This window comes from Salvelinus alpinus, chromosome 10 (assembly GCF_045679555.1).
Source record: "Salvelinus alpinus chromosome 10, SLU_Salpinus.1, whole genome shotgun sequence".
Classification (NCBI taxonomy): Eukaryota; Metazoa; Chordata; class Actinopteri; order Salmoniformes; family Salmonidae; genus Salvelinus; species Salvelinus alpinus.
Genome location: NC_092095.1, coordinates 85432359 through 85459426, shown reverse-complemented (window position 1 = coordinate 85459426; position 27068 = coordinate 85432359). Strand labels below are relative to the sequence as shown.

The following is a 27068-nucleotide window of genomic DNA, read 5'->3' as shown; positions in this document are numbered from 1 at the left end:
ACAGTACTGTGCAGCCGTCTTCATCGACCTGGCCAAGGCTTTCGACTCTGTCAATCACCATATTCTTATCGGCAGACTCAGTAGCCTCGGTTTTTCTAATGACTGCCTTGCCTGGTTCACCAACTACTTTGCAGACAGAGTTCAGTGTGTCAAATCGGAGGGCATGTTGTCCAGTCCTCTGGCAGTTTCTATGGGGGTACCACAGGGTTCAATTCTCGGGCCGACTCTTTTCTCTGTATATATCAATGATGTTGCTCTTGCTGCGGGCGATTCCCTGATCCACCTCTACGCAGACGACACCATTCTGTATACTTCTGGCCCTTCCTTGGACACTGTGCTATCTAACCTCCAAACGAGCTTCAATGCCATACAACACTCCTTCCGTGGCCTCCAACTGCTCTTAAACGCTAGTAAAACCAAATGCATGCTTTTCAACCGTTCGCTGCCTGCACCCGCACGCCCGACTAGCATCACCACCCTGGACGGTTCCGACCTAGAATATGTGGACATCTATAAGTACCTAGGTGTCTGGCTAGACTGCAAACTCTCCTTCCAGACTCATATCAAACATCTCCAATCCAAAATCAAATCTAGAGTCGGCTTTCTATTTCGCAACAAAGCCTCCTTCACTCACGCCGCCAAACTTACCCTAGTAAAACTGACTATCCTACCGATCCTCGACTTCGGCGATGTCATCTACAAAATAGCTTCCAATACTCTACTCAGCAAACTGGATGCAGTTTATCACAGTGCCATCCGTTTTGTTACTAAAGCACCTTATACGACCCACCACTGCGACCTGTATGCCCTAGTCGGCTGGCCCTCGCTACATGTTCGTCGTCAGACCCACTGGCTCCAGGTCATCTACAAGGCTATGCTAGGTAAAGTGCCGCCTTATCTCAGTTCACTGGTCACGATGGCTACACCCACCCGCAACACGCGCTCCAGCAGGTGTATCTCACTGATCATCCCTAAAGCCAAAACCTCATTTGGACGCCTTTCCTTCCAGTTCTCTGCTGCCTGTGACTGGAACGAATTGCAAAAATCTCTGTAGTTGGAGACTTTTATCTCCCTCAACAACTTTAAACATCTGCTATCCGAGCAGCTAACCGATCGCTGCAGCTGTACATAGTCCATCGGTATATTTTTTTAATTTTTTTTAAATTTATTTCACCTTTATTTAACCAGGTAGGCTAGTTGAGAACAAGTTCTCATTTGCAACTGCGACCTGGCCAAGATAAAGCATAGCAGTGTGAACAGACAACACAGAGTTACACATGGAGTAAACAATAAACAAGTCAATAACATGGTAGAAAAAAAAGAGAATCTATATACAATGTGTGCAAAAGGCATGAGGTAGGCAATAAATCGAATAATTACAATTTAGCAGATTAACACTGGAGTGATAAATCATCAGATGATCATGTGCAAGAAGAGATACTGGTGTGCAAAAGAGCAGAAAAGTAAATAAATAAAAGCAGTATGGGGGGTGAGGTAGGTAAATTGGGTGGGTAGTTTACAGATGGACTATGTACAGCTGCAGCGATCGGTTAGCTGCTCGGATAGCAGATTTTTAAAGTTGTTGAGGGAGATAAAAGTCTCCAACTTCAGAGATTTTTGCAATTCGTTCCAGTCGCAGGCAGCAGAGAACTGGAAGGAAAGGCGTCCAAATGAGGTTTTGGCTTTAGGGATGATCAGTGAGATACACCTGCTGGAGCGCGTGTTGCGGGTGGGTGTAGCCATCGTGACCAGTGAACTGAGATAAGGCGGCACTTTACCTAGCATAGCCTTGTAGATGACCTGGAGCCAGTGGGTCTGACGACGAACATGTAGCGAGGGCCAGCCGACTAGGGCATACAGGTCGCAGTGGTGGGTCGTATAAGGTGCTTTAGTAACAAAACGGATGGCACTGTGATAAACTGCATCCAGTTTGCTGAGTAGAGTATTGGAAGCTATTTTGTAGATGACATCGCCGAAGTCGAGGATCGGTAGGATAGTCAGTTTTACTAGGGTAAGTTTGGCGGCGTGAGTGAAGGAGGCTTTGTTGCGGAATAGAAAGCCGATTCTTGCTTTGATTTTGGATTGGAGATGTTTGATATGAGTCTGGAAGGAGAGTTTGCAGTCTAGCCAGACACCTAGGTACTTATAGATGTCCACATATTCTAGGTCGGAACCGTCCAGGGTGGTGATGCTAGTCGGGCGTGCGGGTGCAGGCAGCGAACGGTTGAAAAGCATGCATTTGGTTTTACTAGCGTTTAAGAGCAGTTGGAGGCCACGGAAGGAGTGTTGTATGGCATTGAAGCTCGTTTGGAGGTTAGATAGCACAGTGTCCAAGGAGGGGCCGGAAGTATATAGAATGGTGTCGTCTGCGTAGAGGTGGATCAGGGAATCGCCCGCAGCAAGAGCAACATCATTGATGTATACAGAGAAAAGAGTCGGCCCGAGAATTGAACCCTGTGGTACCCCCATAGAGACTGCCAGAGGACCGGACAACATGCCCTCCGATTTGACACACTGAACTCTGTCTGCAAAGTAGTTGGTGAACCAGGCAAGGCAGTCATTAGAAAAACCGAGGCTACTGAGTCTGCCGATAAGAATATGGTGATTGACAGAGTCGAAAGCCTTGGCCAGGTCGATGAAGACGGCTGCACAGTACTGTCTTTTATCGATGGCGGTTATGATATCGTTTAGTACCTTGAGCGTGGCTGAGGTGCACCCGTGACCGGCTCGGAAACCGGATTGCACAGCGGAGAAGGTACGGTGGGATTCGAGATGGTCAGTGATCTGTTTGTTGACTTGGCTTTCGAAGACCTTAGATAGGCAGGGCAGGATGGATATAGGTCTGTAACAGTTTGGGTCCAGGGTGTCTCCCCCTTTGAAGAGGGGGATGACCGCGGCAGCTTTCCAATCCTTGGGGATCTCAGATGATACGAAGGAGAGGTTGAACAGGCTGGTGATAGGGGGTGCGACAATGGCGGCGGACAGTTTCAGAAATAGGGGGTCCAGATTGTCAAGCCCAGCTGATTTGTATGGGTCCAGGTTTTCCAGCTCTTTCAGAACATCTGCTATCTGGATTTGGGTAAAGGAGAAGCTGGGGAGGCTTGGGCGAGTAGCAGCGGGGGGGGCGGGGCTGTTGGCCAAGGTTGGAGTCGCCAGGAGGAAGGCATGGCCAGCCATTGAGAAATGCTTGTTGAAGTCTTCGATTATCACGGATTTATCGGTGGTGACCGTGTTACCTAGCCTCAGTGCAGTGGGCAGCTGGGAGGAGGTGCTCTTGTTCTCCATGGACTTTACAGTATCCCAGAACTTTTTGGAGTTAGAGCTACAGGATGCAAATTTCTGCTTGAAAAAGCTGGCCTTTGCTTTCCTGACTGACTGCGTGTATTGGTTCCTGACTTCCCTGAACAGTTGCATATCGCGGGGGCTCTTCGATGCTATTGCAGTTCGCCACAGGATGTTTTTGTGCTGGTCGAGGGCAGTCAGGTCTGGAGTGAACCAAGGGCTATATCTGTTCTTGGTTCTGCATTTTTTGAACGGAGCATGCTTGTCTAATATGGTGAGGAAGTAACATTTAAAGAATGACCAGGCATCCTCAACTGACGGGATGAGGTCAATATCCTTCCAGGGTACCCGGGCCAGGTCGATTAGAAAGGCCTGCTCGCAGAAGTGTTTTAGGGAGCGTTTGACAGTGATGAGGGGTGGTCGTTTGACCGCGGACCCGTGGCGGATACAGGCAATGAGGCAGTGATCGCTGAGATCTTGATTGAAGACAGCAGAGGTGTATTTGGAGGGCAGGTTGGTCAGGATAATGTCTATTAGGGTGCCCATGTTTACGGATTTAGGGTTGTACCTGGTGGGTTCCTTGATGATTTGTGTGAGATTGAGGGCATCAAGCTTGGATTGTAGGACTGCCGGGGTGTTAAGCATATCCCAGTTTAGGTCACCTAACAGAACAAACTCTGAAGCTAGATGGGGAGCGATCAATTCACAGATGGTGTCCAGGGCACAGCTGGGAGCTGAGGGGGGTCGGTAGCAGGCGGCAACAGTGAGAGACTTATTTCTGGAGAGATTAATTTTTAAAATTAGAAGTTCGAACTGTTTGGGCATAGACCTGGAAAGTATGACAGAACTTTGCAGGCTATCTCTGCAGTAGATTGCAACTCCTCCCCCTTTGGCAGTTCTATCTTGACGGAAAGTGTTATAGTTGGGTATGGAAATCTCAGAATTTTTGGTGGCCTTCCTAAGCCAGGATTCGGACACGGCAAGGACATCAGGGTTGGCAGAGTGTGCTAAAGCGGTGAGTAAGGCAAACTTAGGGAGGAGGCTTCTGATGTTGACATGCATGAGGCCAAGGCTTTTTCGATCACAGAAGTCAACAAATGAGGGTGACTGGGGACATGCAGGGCCTGGGTTTACCTCCACATCACCCGAGGAACAGAGGAGTAGTAGGATGAGGGTGCGGCTAAAGGCTATCAAAACTGGTCGCCTAGAGCGTTGGGGACAAAGAATAAAAGGAGCAGATTTATGGGCGTGGTAGAATAGATTCTGGGCATAATGTGCAGACAGGGGTATGGTTTACCTACCTCACCCCCCATACTGCTTTTATTTATTTACTTTTCTGCTCTTTTGCACACCAGTATCTCTACTTGCACATGATCATCTGATGATTTATCACTCCAGTGTTAATCTGCTAAATTGTAATTGTTCGATTTATTGCCTACCTCCTCATGCCTTTTGCACACATTGTATATAGATTCTCTTTTTTTCTACCATGTTATTGACTTGTTTATTGTTTACTCCATGTGTAACTCTGTGTTGTTGTCTGTTCACACTGCTATGCTTTATCTTGGCCAGGTCGCAGTTGCAAATGAGAACTTGTTCTCAACTAGCCTACCTGGTTAAATAAAGGTGAAAAAAAAAAAAAATGGCGTAAATAATAAATTGGCCACATTTTTTAAATGGACAATTCTGTGAAGTGTCTTATACAATTTTAAATTGACACAATACCTGTTAGCAAAGGTGTCAGCGAGAGATGACATGCAGGAGCTTGCAGGCATTTGCAGTTTTGCATGATGTCTGCTTTGATGATAATTAGTATTTTCGAATCTGAGAGTAAATTGAGACTAATATATTGTTAAAAATCACCTTGTCCGAGAGAGATTTAGATGGGTATGAAAACGTAACGCCAGGGTAAGCGTACAAGAAACACGGCCGTTATTTTAAGTGTTTCTAAAATCCCCTGTGGGAAAAATCAATGGTGTAAAAAACACTGGAACCATTTCCCTCTTTGACCGCTAGGTTTTATGGGTATAATGACACCTCTACAGTGGGGCTCTATGGGATGAGCCTTGATTAGAATACTGTATATACATATGAAGTGGGTAAAACAGTATGTCAATCTTATTAAAGTGACCAGTGTTCAATCACTATGTAAATAGGGCAGATATAATTCTACATGAGTTAGGTTTCATAAACTACAGGAGTTATGGTACATTTTCATTATGCCTAAATCGTTGTTACTTCAAATAATGACATTATTGAATTGTTTTTGGTTGGTGTAAACTAGCGGATATGACGTTCAGTCTGGTGAACACGCTTTGCAGATGTAAACTTGTCGCGTTCATGTGCTAGTCGGAACCAGGAAACTCAGAAATGTCCGGCTTGCTGACTGGTTGAAAGCGGCACGTGTATATAAGTACAACCAATACTTGTTATAGTCGGAAATGTCAGAGTTTCCTAGTTACGACTATCACGTGAACGCGGCAACTGGAGCAGAAACACACACACACACACACACACACACGTGTTGTAGCCGTTCTTATTATACCTCAGTGGTCGTAGCTGGACAAACATTTATACAAAATAATTTAATCGACATAACGTTGAAGAAGAGGCGCCACCTACATCATGAGTGATTTTGGAAGCTACCCTCCGCCGAACTTTGTCTCTCCTCCTCCGGGTTCGATGGTGAGACCGCCAACGTTCCTTCCACCACCTAGCAACTTCCAGCCCGGTATGTGGAACTGGTACGAACCACCGTCCGAGCCGTGGAGATACAACGGCCAGGGAGAACACTGGAACGGCGGGCCCGGACCAGGTCGACCCAGAGGCTCATATGGTGAGTATTATACTAACTAGGAGAGTTATGGTACTAGCAGCGGCCTGGTAAAGAGGCTTCTTTGCACGGTCCATAGGTTGACACGTGCCTGGCTGAGAGCCCTGGTGGACTACTATTACCTATACAAATCAGGTCTGTTGAAGTAAACCCTCATGACGCCATTTAGTGGGGTAGGGCTGACCAAGCTTGGCCCAGTATAATGTACATCTATCATTTGGGCTGGGTTGAACCAGTATCTGGGCAGAGGAGATGCTGATTCACGTCTGGGTTGAACCAGTATCTGGGCAGAGGAGATGCTGGTTCACGTCTGGGTTGAACCAGTATCTGGGCAGAGGAGATGCTGATTCACGTCTGGGTTGAACCAGTATCTGGGCAGAGGAGATGCTGGTTCACGTCTGGGTTGAACCAGTATCTGGGCAGAGGAGATGCTGGTTCACATCTGGGTTGAACCAGTATCTGGGCAGAGGAGATGCTGATTCACGCCTGGGTTGAACCAGTATCTGGGCAGAGGAGATGCTGGTTCACGCCTGGGTTGAACCAGTATCTGGGCAGAGGAGATGCTGGTTCACGCCTGGGTTGAACCAGTATCTGGGCAGAGGAGATGCTGATTCACGCCTGGGTTGAACCAGTATCTGGGCAGAGGAGATGCTGGTTCACGCCTGGGTTGAACCAGTATCTGGGCAGAGGAGATGCTGGTTCACGTCTGGGTTGAACCAGTATCTGTGCAGAGGAGATGCTGATTCTCTTCTCCTGCATCATTAACGGAACAGAAGTGTCAGATTGGTGATGACTGAACTGCACCCAGCAGTAGGCAACATGTCATAATATTGTTGTATTGACCTTTGACCCACAGGCCAGAACTTCCATCGTGGACATGGAGGCGGAAGGCAGGACTATGGTCGTCCCAACAACCACGGGAAAAAGGTAGGAAATCCACCATCACACCAAAAGCCAGGTCTCTGATATATCTACAGGTAACTGTCAAAATAATAACACTTGAGTAAATGAGGGATACAAAGTACACTGAGTGTATAAAACATTTAAGAAATCCTTTCTAATGTTGAGTTGCAACCCCCCCCCCCCCCCCCCCTCTTTGCCCTCAGAACAGCCTCAGTTTGTCGAAAGCGGTCCACAGGGATGCTGACCCATGTTGACTCCAATGCTTCCCATAGTTGTCAAGTTGGGTGGTGGACAATTCTTTATATATGAGTGTGAAAAACCCAGCAGCGTTGCAGTTCTTGACACCAACCTGTGCGTCTGGCACCGACTATTGTCTCTGAACAGCACACATACACAATCCATGTCTCGAGGCTTAAAACTCCTTCTTTAACCCCTTCATGGATGTTGGTACACAGACCCACTGTGGCCCCTCATGATGATTTGTTTTCTTGTGGCCCCCGTCCGTTGGCCATCCCCGTCTTAGACAGTGTAACACTCTCCAACAGGGTGACTGGCTGATTTAACTGTAATGGGTTCAATTGTTTTGTTTTTGTTTCCAGCAGAAAAATAAAAAAGAGCCAGAGTTTTCACATTTCTGTGACCCGTGTGACCGAGGCTTCAAAAACCAAGACAAGTACAACCAACATGTCTCTGAACATGTCAAGGTAACTGATTCTCATCGAATGATTCTGATTTGACTTGAGGTGATGAACAGAATGTAATGACATCATACTAGGTCATCAGTGTTCCAAGTTTCAAATCAAATGGTATTCGTCACATGACCCTAACCAACAGGTGTAGTAGACCTCACAGTGAAATGCTGAATACAACAGGTGTAGTAGACCTTACAGTGAAATGCTGAATACAACAGGTGTAGTAGACCTCACAGTGAAATGCTGAATACAACAGGTGTAGTAGACCTTACAGTGAAATGCTGAATACAACAGGTGTAGTAGACCTTACAGTGAAATGCTGAATACAACAGGTGTAGTAGACCTCACAGTGAAATGCTGAATACAACAGGTGTAGTAGACCTTACAGTGAAATGCTGAATACAACAGGTGTAGTAGACCTTACAGTGAAATGCTGAATACAACAGGTGTAGTAGACCTCACAGTGAAATGCTGAATACAACAGGTGTAGTAGACCTTACAGTGAAATGCTGAATACAACAGGTGTTGTAGACCTTACAGTGAAATGCTGAATACAATAGGTGTAGTAGACCTCACAGTGAAATGCTGAATACAACCGGTGTAGTAGACCTCACAGTGAAATGCTGAATACAACAGGTGTAGTAGACCTTACAGTGACATGCTGAATACAACAGGTGTAGTAGACCTTACAGTGAAATGCTGAATACAACAGGTGTAGTAGACCTTACAGTGAAATGCTGAATACAACAGGTGTAGTAGACCTTACAGTGACATGCTTACTTACGAGCCCCTAACCAACCAACCTAACCAGCCCCTAACCAGTTAAAACAAAAAAATACAGATAAGAAATAAAAGTAACAAGTAATTATAGAGCAGCAGTAAAATAACAATAGTGAGACTATATACAGGGGGTTACCGGTACAGAGTCAATGTGCGGGGGCACCGGTTAGTTGAGGTAATATGTACATGTAGGTAAAGTGACTATGCATAGATGATAACAGAGTAGCAGCTGTGTAAAAGAGAGGGGGGGGGGCAATGCAAATAGTCTGGGTAGCCATTTGATTAGGTGTTCAGGAGTCTTATGGCTTGGGGGTAGAAGCTGTTTAGAAGCCTCTTGGACCTAGACTTGGTGCTCCGGTACCACTTGCCGTGTGGTAGCAGAGAGAACAGGCTATGACTAGGGTGGCTGGAGTCTTTGGCAATTTTTCGGGCCTTCCTCTGACACCGCCTGTTATAGAGGTCCTGGATGGCAGGAAGCTTGGCCCCAGTGATGTACTCAGCCGTACTCACTACCCTCTAGTGCCTTGCGGTCGGAGGCCGAGCAGTTACCGTACCAGGCAGTGATGCAACCAGTCAGGATGGTGCAGCTGTAGAACCTTTTGAGGATCTCAGGACCCATGACAAATCCTTTGTCTCCTGAGGGGGAATAGGTTTTGTCATGCCCTCTTCACGACTGCCTTGGTGTGCTTGGACAATGTTAGTTTGTTGTTGATGTGGTGACCAAGGAACTTCCAAGTTCTCAACCTGCTCCACTGCAGCCCCGTCGATGAGAATGGGGGTATGCTCGGTCCTCCTTTTCCTGTAGTCCACAATCATCTCCTTTGTCTTGGTTACGTTGAGGGATAGGTTGTTATTCTGGCACCACCCGGCCAGGTCTCTGACCTCCTCCCTATAGGCTGTCTCGTCATTGACTGTGATCAGGCCTACCACTGTTGTGTCATCAGCAAACTTAATGATGGTGTTGGAGTCGTGCCTGGCCGTGCAGTCATGAGGGAACAGGGAGTACAGGAAGGGCCCCTGTGTTGAGGATCAGCGTGGCGGTTGTGTTGTTACCTACCCTCACCACCTGGGGGCGGCCCGTCAGGAACTCCAGGATCCAGTTGCAGAGGGAGGTGTTTAGTCCCACGGTCCTTAGCTTAGTGTTGAACGCTGAGGGCACTATGGTGTTGAACGCTGAGCTGTAGTGAATGAATAGCATTCTCACATAGGTGTTCCTTGTGTCCAGGTGGGAAAGGGCAGTGTGGAGTGCAATAGAGATTGCATCATCTGTGGATCTGTTGGGGTGGTATGCAAATTGGAGTGGGTCTAGTGTTTCTGGGATAATGGTGTTGATGTGAGCCATGACCAGCCTTTCAAAGCACTTCATGGCTACAGACGTGAGTGCTACGGGTCGGTAGTCATTCATGCAGGTTACCTTGGTGTTCTTGGGTACAGGTTCTATGGTGGTCTGCTTGAAACATGTTGGTATTACAGACTCGGACAGGGAGAGGTTGAAAATGTCAGTGACGACACACAGCTCTCGGCTGTGCTTCCCTTTTGTAGTCTGTAATGGTTTGCAAGATCTGCCACATCCCACGAGCGTCGGAGCCAGTGTAGAACGATTTGATCTTAGTCCTGTGTTGAAGCTTTACCTGTTTTAATGGTTCGTCAGAGGGCATTGCGGAATTTCTTGTAAGCTTCCGGGTTAGTCCTGGTCCTTGAAAGCGTTCGCTCTAGCCTTCAGTTCAGTGTGGATGTTGCCTGTAATCCATCTTCTGTTTGGGGTATGTACGGTCACTGTGGGGACATCGTTATTAATGCACTTGTTGATGAAGCCAATGACTGATGTGTTGTACTCCTCAATGCCATCGGCGGAATCCCGGAACATATTCCAGTCTGCTAGCAAAACAGTCCTGCAGCTTAGCATCTGCGTCATCTGACCACTTATTTTATTGATCTACTTACTGTTACTTCTTGCTTTAGTTTTTGCTGATAAGCAGGAATCAGGTGATTATAATTATGGTCAGATTTGCCAGAGGGAGGGAGAGCTTTGTATGTGTCTCTGTGTGTGGAGTAAAGGTGGTCCAGAGTTTTTTTGAATTTAATTAATTTATTCCAGACGCCGCTGTTCTATCCTGCCGGTGCAGCGTATAACCAGCCAGCTGTATGTTGATAGTGTCACATCCTGCCGGTGCAGCGTATAACCAGCCAGCTGTATGTTGATAGTGTCACATCCTGCCGGTGCAGCGTATAACCAGCCAGCTGTATGTTGATAGTGTCACATCCTGACGGTGCATCGTATAACCAGCCAGCTGTATGTTGATAGTGTCACATCCTGCCGGTGCAGCGTATAACCAGCCAGCTGTATGTTGATAGTGTCGCAGCCTGCCGGTGCAGCGTATAACCAGCCAGCTGTATGTTGATAGTGTCACAGCCTGCCGGTGCAGCGTATAACCAGCCAGCTGTATGTTGATAGTGTCACAGCCTGCCGGTGCAGCGTATAACCAGCCAGCTGTATGTTGATAGTGTCACAGCCTGCCGGTGCAGCGTATAACCAGCCAGCTGTATGTTGATAGTGTCACAGCCTGCCGGTGCATCGTATAACCAGCCAGCTGTATGTTGATAGTGTCGCAGCCTGCCGGTGCAGCGTATAACCAGCCAGCTGTATGTTGATAGTGTCGCAGCCTGCCGGTGCAGCGTATAACCAGCCAGCTGTATGTTGATAGTGTCACATCCTGCCGGTGCAGCGTATAACCAGCCAGCTGTATGTTGATAGTGTCACAGCCTGCCGGTGCAGCGTATAACCAGCCAGCTGTATGTTGATAGTGTCACAGCCTGACGGTGCAGCGTATAACCAGCCAGCTGTATGTTGATAGTGTCACAGCCTGCCGGTGCAGCGTATAACCAGCCAGCTGTATGTTGATAGTGTCACAGCCTGCCGGTGCAGCGTATAACCAGCCAGCTGTATGTTGATAGTGTCGCAGCCTGCCGGTGCATCGTATAACCAGCCAGCTGTATGTTGATAGTGTCGCAGCCTGCCGGTGCAGCGTATAACCAGCCAGCTGTATGTTGATAGTGTCGCAGCCTGCCGGTGCAGCGTATAACCAGCCAGCTGTATGTTGATAGTGTCACATCCTGCCGGTGCAGCGTATAACCAGCCAGCTGTATGTTGATAGTGTCGCAGCCTGCCGGTGCAGCGTATAACCAGCCAGCTGTATGTTGATAGTGTCACATCCTGCCGGTGCAGCGTATAACCAGCCAGCTGTATGTTGATAGTGTCGCAGCCTGCCGGTGCAGCGTATAACCAGCCAGCTGTATGTTGATAGTGTCACAGCCTGCCGGTGCATCGTATCACCAGCCAGCTGTATGTTGATAGTGTCACAGCCTGCCGGTGCAGCGTATAACCAGCCAGCTGTATGTTGATAGTGTCGCAGCCTGCCGGTGCAGCGTATAACCAGCCAGCTGTATGTTGATAGTGTCGCAGCCTGCCGGTGCATCGTATCACCAGCCAGCTGTATGTTGATAGTGTCACAGCCTGCCGGTGCATCGTATAACCAGCCAGCTGTATGTTGATAGTGTCGCATCCTGCCGGTGCATCGTATAACCAGCCAGCTGTATGTTGATAGTGTCACAGCCTGCCGGTGCATCGTATAACCAGCCAGCTGTATGTTGATAGTGTCGCAGCCTGCCGGTGCATCGTATAACCAGCCAGCTGTATGTTGATAGTGTCGCAGCCTGCCGGTGCAGCGTATAACCAGCCAGCTGTATGTTGATAGTGTCGCAGCCTGCCGGTGCAGCGTATAACCAGCCAGCTGTATGTTGATAGTGTCACATCCTGCCGGTGCATCGTATAACCAGCCAGCTGTATGTTGATAGTGTCACAGCCTGCCGGTGCATCGTATAACCAGCCAGCTGTATGTTGATAGTGTCACAGCCTGCCGGTGCATCGTATAACCAGCCAGCTGTATGTTGATAGTGTCGCAGCCTGCCGGTGCAGCGTATAACCAGCCAGCTGTATGTTGATAGTGTCACATCCTGACGGTGCATCGTATAACCAGCCAGCTGTATGTTGATAGTGTCACAGCCTGCCGGTGCAGCGTATAACCAGCCAGCTGTATGTTGATAGTTGTCGTCGTTCAGCCACGTCTCTGTGAAGCAGAAGATATTTTGAATGTCCCGTTGGTAGGTTAATCTTCTGCGTAACTCATTGATTTTATTGTCCAAAGATGGCAGGTCTGCAGAATGGAAGTGGGGTTTTATTCCATCACCTACGAGTTTTCAGAAGGCTGTCCGCCCTACGGCCCCTTTTTCTCCACCTCCTCTTCACGCAAATCACAGGGATCTGGGCCTGTTCCAGAGAAAGCAGTTCTGTTGTTAGTCTACCTTTAGTAAAACAGGCAAAGCCTTGTTTTAGTCTACCTTTTAGTAAAAGAGACTTCTGTTTTATAGTGCTCGGTTGAAGACTGCAGCTTCACTGCTCATGAGAAGCTGGTCAACATTCACTGGAAAAATGTAAGTAGACCGCCAGCCTCAGCTATTACCCATCAACCCCTCTCATCTATATAGAACCAAGCATTGACATCTTCTGTATATTTTTTATTTTATTTAACCTTTATTTAACTAGGCAAGTCGGTTAAGAACAAATTCTTATTTACAATGACGGCCTAGCAAAAGGCCTGGGATTAAATATAAATACAGTATAAATATTTGACAAAGTGCACATCACAACAAGAGAGACAACACCACATAAAGAGAGACCTAAGACAACAACATATCAAGTCAGCAACACATGACAACAACAACATGGTAGAAACATTATTGGGCACAGTCAACAGCACAAAGGTCAAGAAGGTAGAGACAACAATACATCACACGAAGCAGCCACAACTGTTAGTTAGGGTTAGGGGGGGGGTTAGGGTTAGTGTTGGGTTAGGGTTGCTTCTATACATGTATTTCTGTAAGCATTAACCTCCTCCTGTCTGGAACCATGCGTTTAACCTCCTCCTGTCTGGAACCATGCGTTTAACCTCCTCCTGTCTGGAACCATGCGTTTAACCTCCTCCTGTCTGGAACCATGTGTTTAACCTCCTCCTGTCTGGAACCACGCGTTTAACCTCCTCCTGTCTGGAACCATGCGTTTAACCTCCTCCTGTCTGGAACCATGCGTTTAACCTCCTCCTGTCTGCAACCATGCGTTTAACCTCCTCCTGTCTGGAACCATGTGTTTAACCTCCTCCTGTCTGCAACCATGCGTTTAACCTCCTCCTGTCTGGAACCATGTGTTTAACCTCCTCCTGTCTGGAACCATGCGTTCCTCCTGTTCCTGTACCATCTCCTGTAGAACCATGTGTTTAACCTCCTCCTGTCTGGAACCATGCGTTTAACCTCCTCCTGTCTGGAACCATGTGTTTAACCTCCTCCTGTACCATCTCCTGTAGAACCATGTGTTTAACCTCCTCCTGTCTGGAACCATGTGTTTAACCTCCTCCTGTCTGGAACCATGCGTTTAACCTCCTCCTGTCTGGAACCATGCGTTTAACCTCCTCCTGTCTGGAACCATGTGTTTAACCTCCTGTACCGTCTCCTGTAGAACCATGTGTTTAACCTCCTCCTGTACCATCTCCTGTAGAACCATGTGTTTAACCTCCTCCTGTACCATCTCCTGTAGAACCATGTGTTTAACCTCCTCCTGTACCATCTCCTGTAGAACCATGTGTTTAACCTCCTCCTGTTTGGAACCATGCGTTTATCCTCCTCCTGTACCATCTCCTGTAGAACCATGTGTTTAACCTCCTCCTGTACCATCTCCTGTAGAACCATGCGTTTAACCTCCTCCTGTTTGGAACCATGCGTTTAACCTCCTCCTGTACCATCTCCTGTAGAACCATGTGTTTAACCTCCTCCTGTACCATCTCCTGTAGAACCATGTGTTTAACCTCCTCCTGTACCATCTCCTGTAGAACCATGCGTTTAACCTCCTCCTGTACCATCTCCTGTAGAACCATGCGTTTAACCTCCTCCTGTCTGGAACCATGTGTTTAACCTCCTCCTGTACCATCTCTTGTAGAACCATGCGTTTAACCTCCTCCTGTACCATCTCCTGTAGAACCATGCGTTTAACCTCCTCCTGTACCATCTCCTGTAGAACCATGTGTTTAACCTCCTCCTGTACCATCTCCTGTAGAACCATGTGTTTAACCTCCTCCTGTACCATCTCCTGTAGAACCATGTGTTTAACCTCCTCCTGTACCAGCTCCTGTAGAACCATGCGTTTAACCTCCTCCTGTACCAGCTCCTGTAGAACCATGCGTTTAACCTCCTCCTGTACCATCTCCTGTAGAACCATGTGTTTAACCTCCTGTACCATCTCCTGTAGAACCATGTGTTTAACCTCCTGTACCATCTCCTGTAGAACCATGTGTTTATCCTCCTCCTGTACCATCTCCTGTAGAACCATGTGTTTAACCTCCTCCTGTCTGGAACCATGCGTTTAACCTCCTCCTGTACCATCTCCTGTAGAACCATGTGTTTAACCTCCTCCTGTACCATCTCCTGTAGAACCATGTGTTTAACCTCCTCCTGTCTGGAACCATGCGTTTAACCTCCTCCTGTACCATCTCCTGTAGAACCATGTGTTTAACCTCCTCCTGTACCATCTCCTGTAGAACCATGTGTTTAACCTCCTCCTGTACCATCTCTTGTAGAACCATGCGTTTAACCTCCTCCTGTTTGGAACCATGCGTTTAACCTCCTCCTGTACCATCTCCTGTAGAACCATGTGTTTAACCTCCTCCTGTACCATCTCCTGTAGAACCATGCGTTTAACCTCCTCCTGTACCATCTCCTGTAGAACCATGTGTTTAACCTCCTCCTGTTACATCTCCTGTAGAACCATGTGTTTAACCTCCTCCTGTACCATCTCCTGTAGAACCATGTGTTTAACCTCCTCCTGTACCATCTCCTGTAGAACCATGTGTTTAATCTCCTCCTGTACCATCTCCTGTAGAACCATGTGTTTAACCTCCTCCTGTACCATCTCCTGTAGAACCATGTGTTTAACCTCCTCCTGTACCATCTCCTGTAGAACCATGTGTTTAACCTCCTCCTGTCTGGAACCATGCGTTTAACCTCCTCCTGTACCAGCTCCTGTAGAACCATGTGTTTAACCTCCTGTACCATCTCCTGTAGAACCATGTGTTTAACCTCCTGTACCATCTCCTGTAGAACCATGTGTTTAACCTCCTCCTGTACCATCTCCTGTAGAACCATGTGTTTAACCTCCTCCTGTACCATCTCCTGTAGAACCATGCGTTTAACCTCCTGTACCATCTCCTGTAGAACCATGTGTTTAACCTCCTCCTGTACCAGCTCCTGTAGAACCATGTGTTTAACCTCCTCCTGTACCATCTCCTGTAGAACCATGCGTTTAACCTCCTCCTGTTTGGAACCATGCGTTTAACCTCCTCCTGTACCATCTCCTGTAGAACCATGTGTTTAACCTCCTCCTGTACCATCTCCTGTAGAACCATGCGTTTAACCTCCTCCTGTACCATCTCCTGTAGAACCATGTGTTTAACCTCCTCCTGTTACATCTCCTGTAGAACCATGTGTTTAACCTCCTCCTGTACCATCTCCTGTAGAACCATGTGTTTAACCTCCTCCTGTACCATCTCCTGTAGAACCATGTGTTTAATCTCCTCCTGTACCATCTCCTGTAGAACCATGTGTTTAACCTCCTCCTGTACCATCTCCTGTAGAACCATGTGTTTAACCTCCTCCTGTACCATCTCCTGTAGAACCATGTGTTTAACCTCCTCCTGTCTGGAACCATGCGTTTAACCTCCTCCTGTACCAGCTCCTGTAGAACCATGTGTTTAACCTCCTGTACCATCTCCTGTAGAACCATGTGTTTAACCTCCTGTACCATCTCCTGTAGAACCATGTGTTTAACCTCCTCCTGTACCATCTCCTGTAGAACCATGTGTTTAACCTCCTCCTGTACCATCTCCTGTAGAACCATGCGTTTAACCTCCTGTACCATCTCCTGTAGAACCATGTGTTTAACCTCCTCCTGTACCATCTCCTGTAGAACCATGTTTTTAACCTCCTGTACCATCTCCTTTAGAACCACGCCCCAGGGGCAAAGAGAATCAAGCTGGACACTCCAGAGGAGATTTCTAAATGGAGAGCGGAGAGGCGCAGGTCAGTAGAATGTTTTGTATATAGACTCTGTACCGTAACACCCTGTATATAGTCTCCACATTGACTCTGTACCGTAACACACTGTATATAGCCTCCACATTGACTCTGTACCGGTACCCCCTGTATATAGCCTCCACATTGACTCTGTACCGGTACCCCCTGTATATAGTCTCCACATTGACTCTGTATTGGTACACCCTGTATATAGCCTCCACATTGACTCAGTACCGGTACCCCCTGTATGTAGCCTCCACATTGACTCTGTACCGGTACCCCCTGTATATAGCCTCCACATTGACTCTGTATTGGTACACCCTGTATATAGCCTCCACATTGACTCAGTACCGGTACCCTCTGTATGTAGCCTCCACATTGACTCTGTACCGGTACCCCCTGTATATAGCCTCCACATTGACTCTGTACCGTAACACCCTGTAAATAGCCTCCACATTGACTGTACCGGTACCCCCTGTATATAGTCTCCACATTGACTCTGTACCGGTACCCCCTGTATATAGCCTCCACATTGACTCTGTACCGGTACCCCCTGTATATAGTCTCCACATTGACTCTGTACCGGTACCCCCTGTATATAGCCTCCACATTGACTCTGTACCGTAACACCCTGTATATAGCCTCCACATTGACTCTGTACCGGTACCCCCTGTATGTAGCCTCCACATTGACTCTGTACCGGTACCCCCTGTATATAGCCTCCACATTGACTCTGTACCGTAACACCCTGTATATAGCCTCCACATTGACTCTGTACCGGTACCCCCTGTATGTAGCCTCCACATTGACTCTGTACCGGTACCCCCTGTATGTAGCCTCCACATTGACTCTGTACCGTAACCCCCTGTATATAGCCTCCACATTGACTCTGTACCGGTACCCCCTGTATATAGCCTCCACATTGACTCTGTACCGGTACCCCCTGTATATAGTCTCCACATTGACTCTGTACCGGTACCCCCTGTATATAGCCTCCACATTTGACTCTGTACCGTAACACCCTGTATATAGCCTCCACATTGACTCTGTACCGGTACCCCCTGTATATAGTCTCCACATTGACTCTGTACCGGTACCCCCTGTATATAGTCTCCACATTGACTCTGTACCGGTACCCCCTGTATATAGTCTCCACATTGACTCTGTACCGGTACCCCCTGTATATAGCCTCCACATTGACTCTGTACCGGTACCCCCTGTATATAGCCTCCACATTGACTCTGTACCGGTACCCCCTGTATATAGTCTCCACATTGACTCTGTACCGGTACCCCCTGTATATAGCCTCCACATTGACTCTGTACCGGTACACCCTGTATATAGCCTCCACATTGACTCTGTACCTGTACCCCCTGTATATAGCCTCCACATTGACTCTGTACCGGTACACCCTGTATATAGCCTCCACATTGACTCTGTACCTGTACCCCCTGTATGTAGCCTCCACATTGACTCTGTACCGTAACACCCTGTATATAGCCTCCACTTTGACTCTGTACCGTAACACCCTGTATATAGCCCCCACATTGACTCTATACCGGTACCCCCTGTATATAGCCTCCACATTGACTCTGTACCGTAACACCCTGTATATAGCCTCCACATTGACTCTGTACCGGTACCCCCTGTATATAGCCCCCACATTGACTCTGTACCGTAACACCCTGTATATAGCCTCCACATTGACTCTGTACCGGTACCCCCTGTATATAGCCCCCACATTGACTCTGTACCGGTACCCCCTGTATATAGCCTCCACATTGACTCTATACCGGTACCCCCTGTATATAGTCTCCACATTTGACTCTGTACCGGTACCCCCTGTATATAGCCTCCACATTGACTCTGTACCGGTACCCCCTGTATATAGTCTCCACATTTGACTCTATACCGGTACTCCTTGTATAGATAAGAGGTTGACTGATTTAATTAGGGCAGATTTCAAGTTTTCATAAGTCGGTAATCAGATTTGACCATATTAATGACCAAACGCTCGTATTTCTGTGTGTTTATTATAATTAAGTCTATGATTTGATAGAGCAGTCTGAGCGATGGTAGGCAGCTGCAGGCTCGTATTTCTGTGTGTTTATTATAATTAAGTCTATGATTTGATAGAGCAGTCTGAGCGATGGTAGGCAGCTGCAGGCTCGTATTTCTGTGTGTTTATTATAATTAAGTCTATGATTTGATAGAGCAGTCTGAGCGGTGGTAGGCAGCTGCAGGCTCGTCAGCATTCAAACAGTGCTTCAAGCACAGCGCTGTTTATGACTTCAAGCACATCAACTCCCCAGATTAGTATGGCAATACTATAGTGCCTATAAGTACATCCAATAGTCAAATGTATATGAAATACAAATGGTATAGAGAGAAATCGTCCTGTAATTCCTATAATAACTACAACCTATAACCTCTTACCTGGAAATATTGAAGACTCATGTTGAAAGGAACCACCAGCTTTCATATGTTCTCATGTTCTGAGCAAGGAACTTAAACATTAGCTTTTTTACATGGCACATATTGCACTTTTTTACTTTCTTCGCCAACACTGTTTTTGCATTATTTAAACCAAATTGAACATGTTTCATTATTTATTTAAGACTAAATTGATTTTATTGATGTATTATATTAAGTTAAAATAAAAGTGTTCATTCAGTATTGTTGTAATTGTCATTATTACAAATATACACTGCTCAAAAAAATAAAGGGAACACTTAAACAACACAATGTAACTCCAAGTCAATCACACTTCTGTGAAATCAAACTGTCCACTTAGGAAGCAACACTGATTGACAATAAATTTCACATGCTGTTGTGCAAATGGAATAGACAACAGGTGGAAATTATAGGCAATTAGCAAGACACCCCCAATAAAGGAGCGGTTTTGCAGGTGGTGACCACAGACCACTTCTCAGTTCCTGGCTGATGTTTTGGTCACTTTTGAATGCTGGCGGTACTTTCACTCTAGTGGTAGCATGAGACGGAGTCTACAACCCACACAAGTGGCTCAGGTAGTGCAGCTCATCCAGGATGGCACATCAATGCGAGCTGTGGCAAGAAGGTTTGCTGTGTCTGTCAGCGTAGTGTCCAGACAACCCAGCAGCAGGACCGCTACCTCCGCCTTTGTGCAAGGAGGAGCACTGCCAGAGCCCTGCAAAATGACCTCCAGCAGGCCACAAATGTGCATGTGTCAGCATATGGTCTCACAAGGGGTCTGAGGATCTCATCTCGGTACCTAATGGCAGTCAGGCTACCTCTGGCGAGCACATGGAGGGCTGTGCGGCCCCACAAAGAAATGCCACCCCACACCATGACTGACCCACCGCCAAACCGGTCATGCTGGAGGATGTTGCAGGCAGCAGAACGTTCTCCACGGCGTCTCCAGACTCTGTCACGTCTGTCACATGTGCTCATGTGCTCAGTGTGAACCCGCTTTCATCTGTGAAGAGCACAGGGCGCCAGTGGCGAATTTGCCAATCTTGGTGTTCTCTGGCAAATACCAAACGTCCTGCACGGTGTTGGGCTATAAGCACAACCCCCACCTGTGGACGTCAGGCCCTCATACCACCCTCATGGAGTCTGTTTCTGACCGCAAGAGCAGACACATGCACATTCAACTGTGGGACCTTATATAGGCGTGTGTCTGTCTTTCCAAATCGTGTCCAATCAATTGAAATTACCACAGATGAACTCCAAGTTGTAGAAACATCTCAAGGATGATCAATGGAAACAGGATGCACCTGAGCTCAATGTCGAGTCTCATAGCAAAGGGTCTGAATACTTATGTAAATAAGGTATTTCTACTTATTTTATCTAAACACCGGTTTTCGCTTTGTCGTTCAAGGGGTATTGTGTAGATTGCTGATTTCTTTTATTTAATCCATTTTAGAATACGTCTGTAACGTAAAAGTCAAGGGGTCTGAATACTCTCCGAAAGCAGTGTGTTTTTGTTCCAGTTTGTTTAGCTGTCTATAGAAGCATATACAGTATAGCTATTTTGTTAGTAAGTGTTTGCTTTAAGGGTATTTTTGTAGTGGGTTTTTATCAGGGGAGACCAGGGTCTCATTCTCAATGGTGACCTGAGAACAAACAATTCAACATCATTCAGTAAAACAGATACAGCCGTTTCAGATTCACTACTTTTCAATAACACTAAATGATTACAATCAACCAAAACACTCACCAACCAGAGTGAATGTATTCCTCGTCAGCTTTCTAAACTTCCTTATTTTCCCCAGCGATTCCAGATGGAATGAGGATGGGCAATGGTTCCTAACATCCCCCAATAGCGTACATAAGTGTCATCAGCATATAGCTGAATGTTACAGGTTTTTGCAGATGTACCAATATTATTAATATAAATAGTAAAGAGGATGGGTCCCAAAATCAACCCTTAGAAGGAAACACTTTTTTTTAGTAATTTCAAGGTCACGTGACACTATCAGAAAGCACAACGTCAGAGCTTAGTCTCTTTCTGTACAGGAACTACCCAACCCTGGTGAACGTGGAGAAGAGGAGGAAAGTGATGGATGCCAGGGAGGAGACTGGAGCGGTGCTGGAAACGGCTCAGTTTGGGTACGTCTACTTTCTCCTTGCTACATTTTTATCGGTTGGTACAAGTTAGGTTACAAATACAACAGGATGATATTGTACTGATGCACAAGTTTCCTCCACTGAAGAGTTGGGACCTACCCTGAACTATTAAGACCGTGCTGTGTGTTCTGTTGTTAGGAGGATGAGGGGTAGAGGTCGTGGACAGCAGCGTGGTGGAAGGTTCCAGAGGGGCAGATGGGCCAGACCAGGTCCTCATCAGTCAGAGAGACCACCACACCCCACTCAAACCCCCACGGAGAGGCCTCCACCCCTCACTCAGTTCCCCAGGGACGGAGACCCTCTGGGGGCTCTGGCCAACAGTGACCCAGGTCAGTGATCCAGGAACCTGCCAGAGACAAGCTTTTTAAAGGTCCTAATGTCTGTCCCTGTATACACAACCTCTGTTGACTCTGACCTCTGTAGACTCTGATACAGAGGAGCCAGTCAGTGGAGGTGGGGTGACTGTGGCCCCTAAACAAATGACATCAGGGCTGGGATCTCTGATGGCCAGCTACGGCTCCATGACCGACAGCGACAGTGACCAGGAACCACAAGGTGAGCTTTAAATGTCTGTTTCCCCCGTATGGAGGCCTGTTGTCCCCGTATGGAGGCCTGTTGTCCCCGTATGGAGGCCTGTTGTCCCCGTATGGAGGCCTGTTGTCCCCCGTATGGAGGCCTGTTGTCCCCCGTATGGAGGCCTGTTGTCCCCGTATGGAGGCCTGTTGTCCCCGTATGGAGGCCTGTTGTCCCCGTATGGAGGCCTGTTGTCCCCGTATGGAGGCCTGTTGTCCCCGTATGGAGGCCTGTTGTCCCCCGTATGGAGGCCTGTTGTCCCCCGTATGGAGGCCTGTTGTCCCCGTATGGAGGCCTGTTGTCCCCGTATGGAGGCCTGTTGTCCCCCGTATGGAGGCCTGTTGTCCCCCGTATGGAGGCCTGTTGTCCCCCGTATGGAGGCCTGTTGTCCCCGTATGGAGGCCTGTTGTCCCCGTATGGAGGCCTGTTGTCCCCGTATGGAGGCCTGTTGTCCCCGTATGGAGGCCTGTTGTCCCCGTATGGAGGCCTGTTGTCCCCGTATGGAGGCCTGTTGTCCCCGTATGGAGGCCTGTTGTCCCCCGTATGGAGGCCTGTTGTCCCCCGTATGGAGGCCTGTTGTCCCCGTATGGAGGCCTGTTGTCCCCGTATGGAGGCCTGTTGTCCCCCGTATGGAGGCCTGTTGTCCCCCGTATGGAGGCCTGTTGTCCCCCGTATGGAGGCCTGTTGTCCCCCGTATGGAGGCCTGTTGTCCCCCGTATGGAGGCCTGTTGTCCCCGTATGGAGGCCTGTTGTCCCCGTATGGAGGCCTGTTGTCCCCGTATGGAGGCCTGTTGTCCCCGTATGGAGGCCTGTTGTCCCCGTATGGAGGCCTGTTGTCCCCGTATGGAGGCCTGTTGTCCCCCGTATGGAGGCCTGTTGTCCCCCGTATGGAGGCCTGTTGTCCCCCGTATGGAGGCCTGTTGTCCCCCGTATGGAGGCCTGTTGTCCCCCGTATGGAGGCCTGTTGTCCCCCGTATGGAGGCCTGTTGTCCCCCGTATGGAGGCCTGTTGTCCCCCGTATGGAGGCCTGTTGTCCCCCGTATGGAGGCCTGTTGTCCCCCGTATGGAGGCCTGTTGTCCCCGTATGGAGGCCTGTTGTCCCCGTATGGAGGCAACAAACAGAAGACGTCGCCAATGATTCCAGTGTTTTACTATGGACTTGTTGTTGAATCTGAACGTAAGACCTAAAAACAGCTTTTAAAATACTATGACGTCTGACTTGTTACTTGTCATTTTAGCTTTAATATTTTTTACTTTCATTATATTTCATTACTCAACACGTTGAGATGTAAACTTAGTGGTGTCTCAGTCCTGCCCATCCAGAGGACCAGTCAGCTGCTGAAGGAGAACCAGGCAATGCTGAAGGCTCTGCCAGCCAAGCCCCAGAACAGTGCTTCATCTGGGGCTAAGAGACTCTACCCTGAGCCCCCCCGGGAACCACAGCCTGGGTCTGGTCCTCATAGACCTGGTAGGGGGAGAGGAAGAGGAGCGAGAGGAGGACGAAACAACATGGACACCCCTCAGCAGCGCCGCGCCACTCTGCTTGAGATGGTAAGACACCAGGAAAGAGGCAACAAGGCACAACTGATTTTACAGTGTTGAGATAAAAGATAAACATTTAAGTCTGTATTGTGAATGTAGGTAGCATGTGTAGGTAGCATGTGTAGGTAGCATGTGTAGGTAGCATGTGTAGTTAACATGTGTAGTTAACATGTGTAGTTAACATGTGTAGGTAGCATGTGTAGGTAGCATGTGTAGGTAGCATGTGTAGGTAGCATGTGTAGGTAGCATGTGTAGGTAGCATGTGTAGGTAGCATGTGTAGGTAGCATGTGTAGGTAGCATGTGTAGTTAACATGTGTAGTTAACATGTGTAGGTAGCATCTGTAGTTAACATGTGTAGGTAGCATCTGTAGTTAGCATTTTTTCTACCTGCTGAATTGTTCTATGACCCCTGACCTTTACAGTTACTGGCCCCAGACATCCGCCACGAGAGGAACGTGCTCCTGCAGTGTGTTCGCTACATTGTCCGAAACAACTTCTTTGTAGTGGAGGGTCAAACTCAGGACCAGGATGGAACTCTGGGCAGAACAGGGACCACAGGTGACCCTAACCGTGACCTCCAGACACAGGAAGTGAGAGCAGATGATCTGAGAGCAGATGATCTCCCAGCTACCGCTGTGGTTGATCCAGATGAAAGAGGTGACCAGCTGAGGTCATCACTAGAAGGTACCCAGAAACCACCAGTCTGTCAGGGACCTTCAGAGGTGGACATTTTGAATGCTGAAGATGTCCATCCTGAGGAGATGCCAGATGCCGCCTCAAACCCTGATGTCATAACTCAGCTGAACTCTAACCCTGAGGTCCTGGGGACTGTGGCTGAGCAGTCTGGGGCCCAACAAGTGGGAGAAGACCAGAGCATGGAGGAGAACACACAGAGTGGACCAGCCTGCTCACAGTCACATCCCCTCCACGAAACCCCAATGGACTTGGCTTTGAATGCTAATTATGGAGATGGTCACCCTGACGACCACTCCCAGACCTCCATCCCCAACTATGATGATGAAGTCTGGGAGACCCAAGACCCCTGAAGTCACCCTGACCCTTCAATCAAGACTGTCACCCTGACCCTTCAATCAAGACTGTCACCCTGACCCTTCAATCAAGACTGTCACCCTAACCCTTCAATCAAGACTGTCACCCTGACCCTTCAATCAAGACTGTCACCCTGACCCTTCAATCAAGACTGTCACCCTAACCCTTCAATCAAGACTGTCACCCTGACCCTTCAATCAAGACTGTCACCCTGACCCTTCAATCAAGACTGTCACCCTAACCCTTCAATCAAGACTGTCACCCTGACCCTTCAATCAAGACTGTCACCCTAACCCTTCAATCAAGACTGTCACCCTGACCCTTCAATCAAGACTGTCACCCTGACCCTTCAATCAAGACTGTCACCCTAACCCTTCAATCAAGACTGTCACCCTGACCCTTCAATCAAGACTGTCACCCTAACCCTTCAATCAAGACTGTCACCCTGTATAAACACAAAATCACTTCCTTCACAACAGCTCTGAAGTATGAATGCCCTGACTTCTGTAGAGGCCGTATCGCAGTAAATGCTGTACGGCCATATCGGATTGACCATGCAGAGCCTTTAACCCTTAAATCAAGACTGTCCCCTTGACCTTTCACCTTGTCTCTGATGTTGGGGATTTCCCGACAGTCACTTATGTTTTCATCTAAACATCAACTACCTCTGGCATTTTATTTGTACTCCTTTTTTTCTTTTTTTCCCAACATGGAAATAAATGACTTGTTCTACTGTGGGAATATAACCAAGGAAATCGATAGTTCTTGGACCATCTTTGTCCTTTCTCAAATAAAATGTTATTGGTCACATGCACGTGTTTAACAGATGTCCTCACCACCCTCTGTAGCGCCATGTGATTGAAGGCGGTGCTGTTGCCATACCAAGCAGTGATGTACTGGGCTGTCCTCACCACCCTCTGTAGCGCCATGCGATTGAAGGCGGTGCTGTTGCCATACCAAGCAGTGATGTACTGGGCTGTCCTCACCACCCTCTGTAGCGCCATGCGATTGAAGGCGGTGCTGTTGCCATACCAAGCAGTGATGTACTGGGCTGTCCTCACCACCCTCTGTAGCGCCATGCGATTGAAGGCGGTGCTGTTGCCATACCAAGCAGTGATGCAGACAGTCAAGATGCTCTCAATGATACAGCCGAGAACGTTATGAGGGCTTGTCAAATAATGTCCCCCACCCCCGCACGCGTCACAATGGATTCCATAAACTATTAGCGTCCGTTGCTATAGCGTCCGTTGCTATATCGACGGTGTGATGACCTCATGCGTTTTGGAGATCATTACAGCCTAATTTAAGTTATTTTGAGTTTGAGTTTTTACAGAGACAGTGCACATTAATCAACGTTTCATCATCGCTATGCAAACAAGCCTGATTTCTGCGACAATTTCTCTGTTTACACAAGTTTTAGTTTAGCTAATAAAGTTCTGTTTTAGTTTAGCTAATAAAATTAAAACATAACTTCAAACTACTTTTGGGGACCAAGTTAATATTACAACATGAAATCCATGTCTTAAACGTTGCTACGTTTTGTAAATAGTGAAGAACGTGTGTAATCTGCTTGACGTATTAAAGTTACTCATCTTACAGATCACGAAGTCAGTTCATTTCCATTCATATATAATTGTTTGTCATACACTGGCTGTCATGTTTTTATGTGAACCGTCCCTGATCTACAGTGGAATCATCTAATTTCAGACCTTTATTATGATTCATTTTGTTCTATCTCTCGTAGCTCATTAGCGCACCCTTGTGGTTGAAATGGATATGTATCTATTGTATGTCCTAGGATACAACAATTCATGTTTAACTAATACCATCAAAGGATACCTTACAAATATGAACACGTTGTAAAACAGCTGTGAAAACCAACCTGGCAATATTTAGTTGTCATTCATTTACTTTCACAGATTTCTTTGTATACTCACATGGCAATCATAGACACATTCTGGGGTGTGGAATATAGAGCAGGTGGTTGCTGTGTGGTTGGGAGATTCTGCCTGTCACTTGTTCCTAACAGGCAGCCAGTCTTGTAATGGAGACTTGAAGAGGGAGAGTGTCCAGGCACTGCTGCTCTCTTTGTTCTGACTGTTTGCAGTGCTCGTGTTTTTAGTTCATCTGTATATATCACATTACGGGCCCAGTATGACAGAGCCAGAACTTTCTTAGCAGATATTGACAACATGACTCAACAGTAGCTGTAGATGATGTCATGAAAAGTTGGAGGGTGGTTGGTAATAGAGGACATCAGGTGGGTCTGGGTGTTGGGCAGAACCCCTTGCTCCTGGAGAACATCTGTTGGATCCAGGTCTGGGTGTTGGGTAGAACCCCTAGGTCCTGGAGAACAGATAATGGAAGACTTCAGGTAGGTCTGGATGTTGGGCAGAACCCCTAGGTCCTGGAGAACAGGTAATAGAGGACATCGGGTGGATCCAGATCTGGGTGTTGGGTAGAACCCCTTGCTCCTGGAGAACATCTGTTGGATCCAGGTCTGGGTGTTGGGTAGAACCCATAGGTCCTGGAGAACAGGTAATGGAGGACATCAGGTGGATCCAGGTCTGGGTGTTGGGTAGAACCCCTTGCTCCTGGAGAACATCTGTTGGATCCAGGTCTGGGT

At 47.6% G+C, this 27068-nt stretch overlaps 1 protein-coding gene across 3 annotated transcripts; it reads left to right on the top strand.

Annotated features, from left to right (window-relative positions):
• The first annotated feature begins 5345 nt into the window (after window positions 1-5345).
• nufip1 (nuclear FMR1 interacting protein 1) lies at window positions 5346-26042 on the top strand. Of its 3 annotated transcripts, XR_011666674.1 has the most exons (11): window positions 5347-6118; window positions 6972-7042; window positions 7618-7722; window positions 12919-12981; window positions 16595-16671; window positions 21166-21258; window positions 21415-21605; window positions 21700-21831; window positions 23159-23400; window positions 23815-25306; window positions 25532-26042. XR_011666674.1 is itself a non-coding variant. In XM_071331047.1 (10 exons), the coding sequence occupies exons 1-10, from the start codon at window positions 5908-5910 to the stop codon at window positions 24436-24438; spliced, it is 1806 nt and encodes a 601-aa protein (XP_071187148.1). In that variant the 5' UTR covers window positions 5346-5907; the 3' UTR covers window positions 24439-26042. The 3 variants fall into 3 exon arrangements, 2 of the variants coding, with proteins under 2 accessions (XP_071187148.1, XP_071187147.1); XM_071331047.1 differs by having other exon boundaries at window positions 5346-6118; window positions 7621-7722; window positions 23815-26042; XM_071331046.1 differs by having other exon boundaries at window positions 23815-26042.
• The last annotated feature ends 1026 nt before the right edge of the window (window positions 26043-27068 follow it).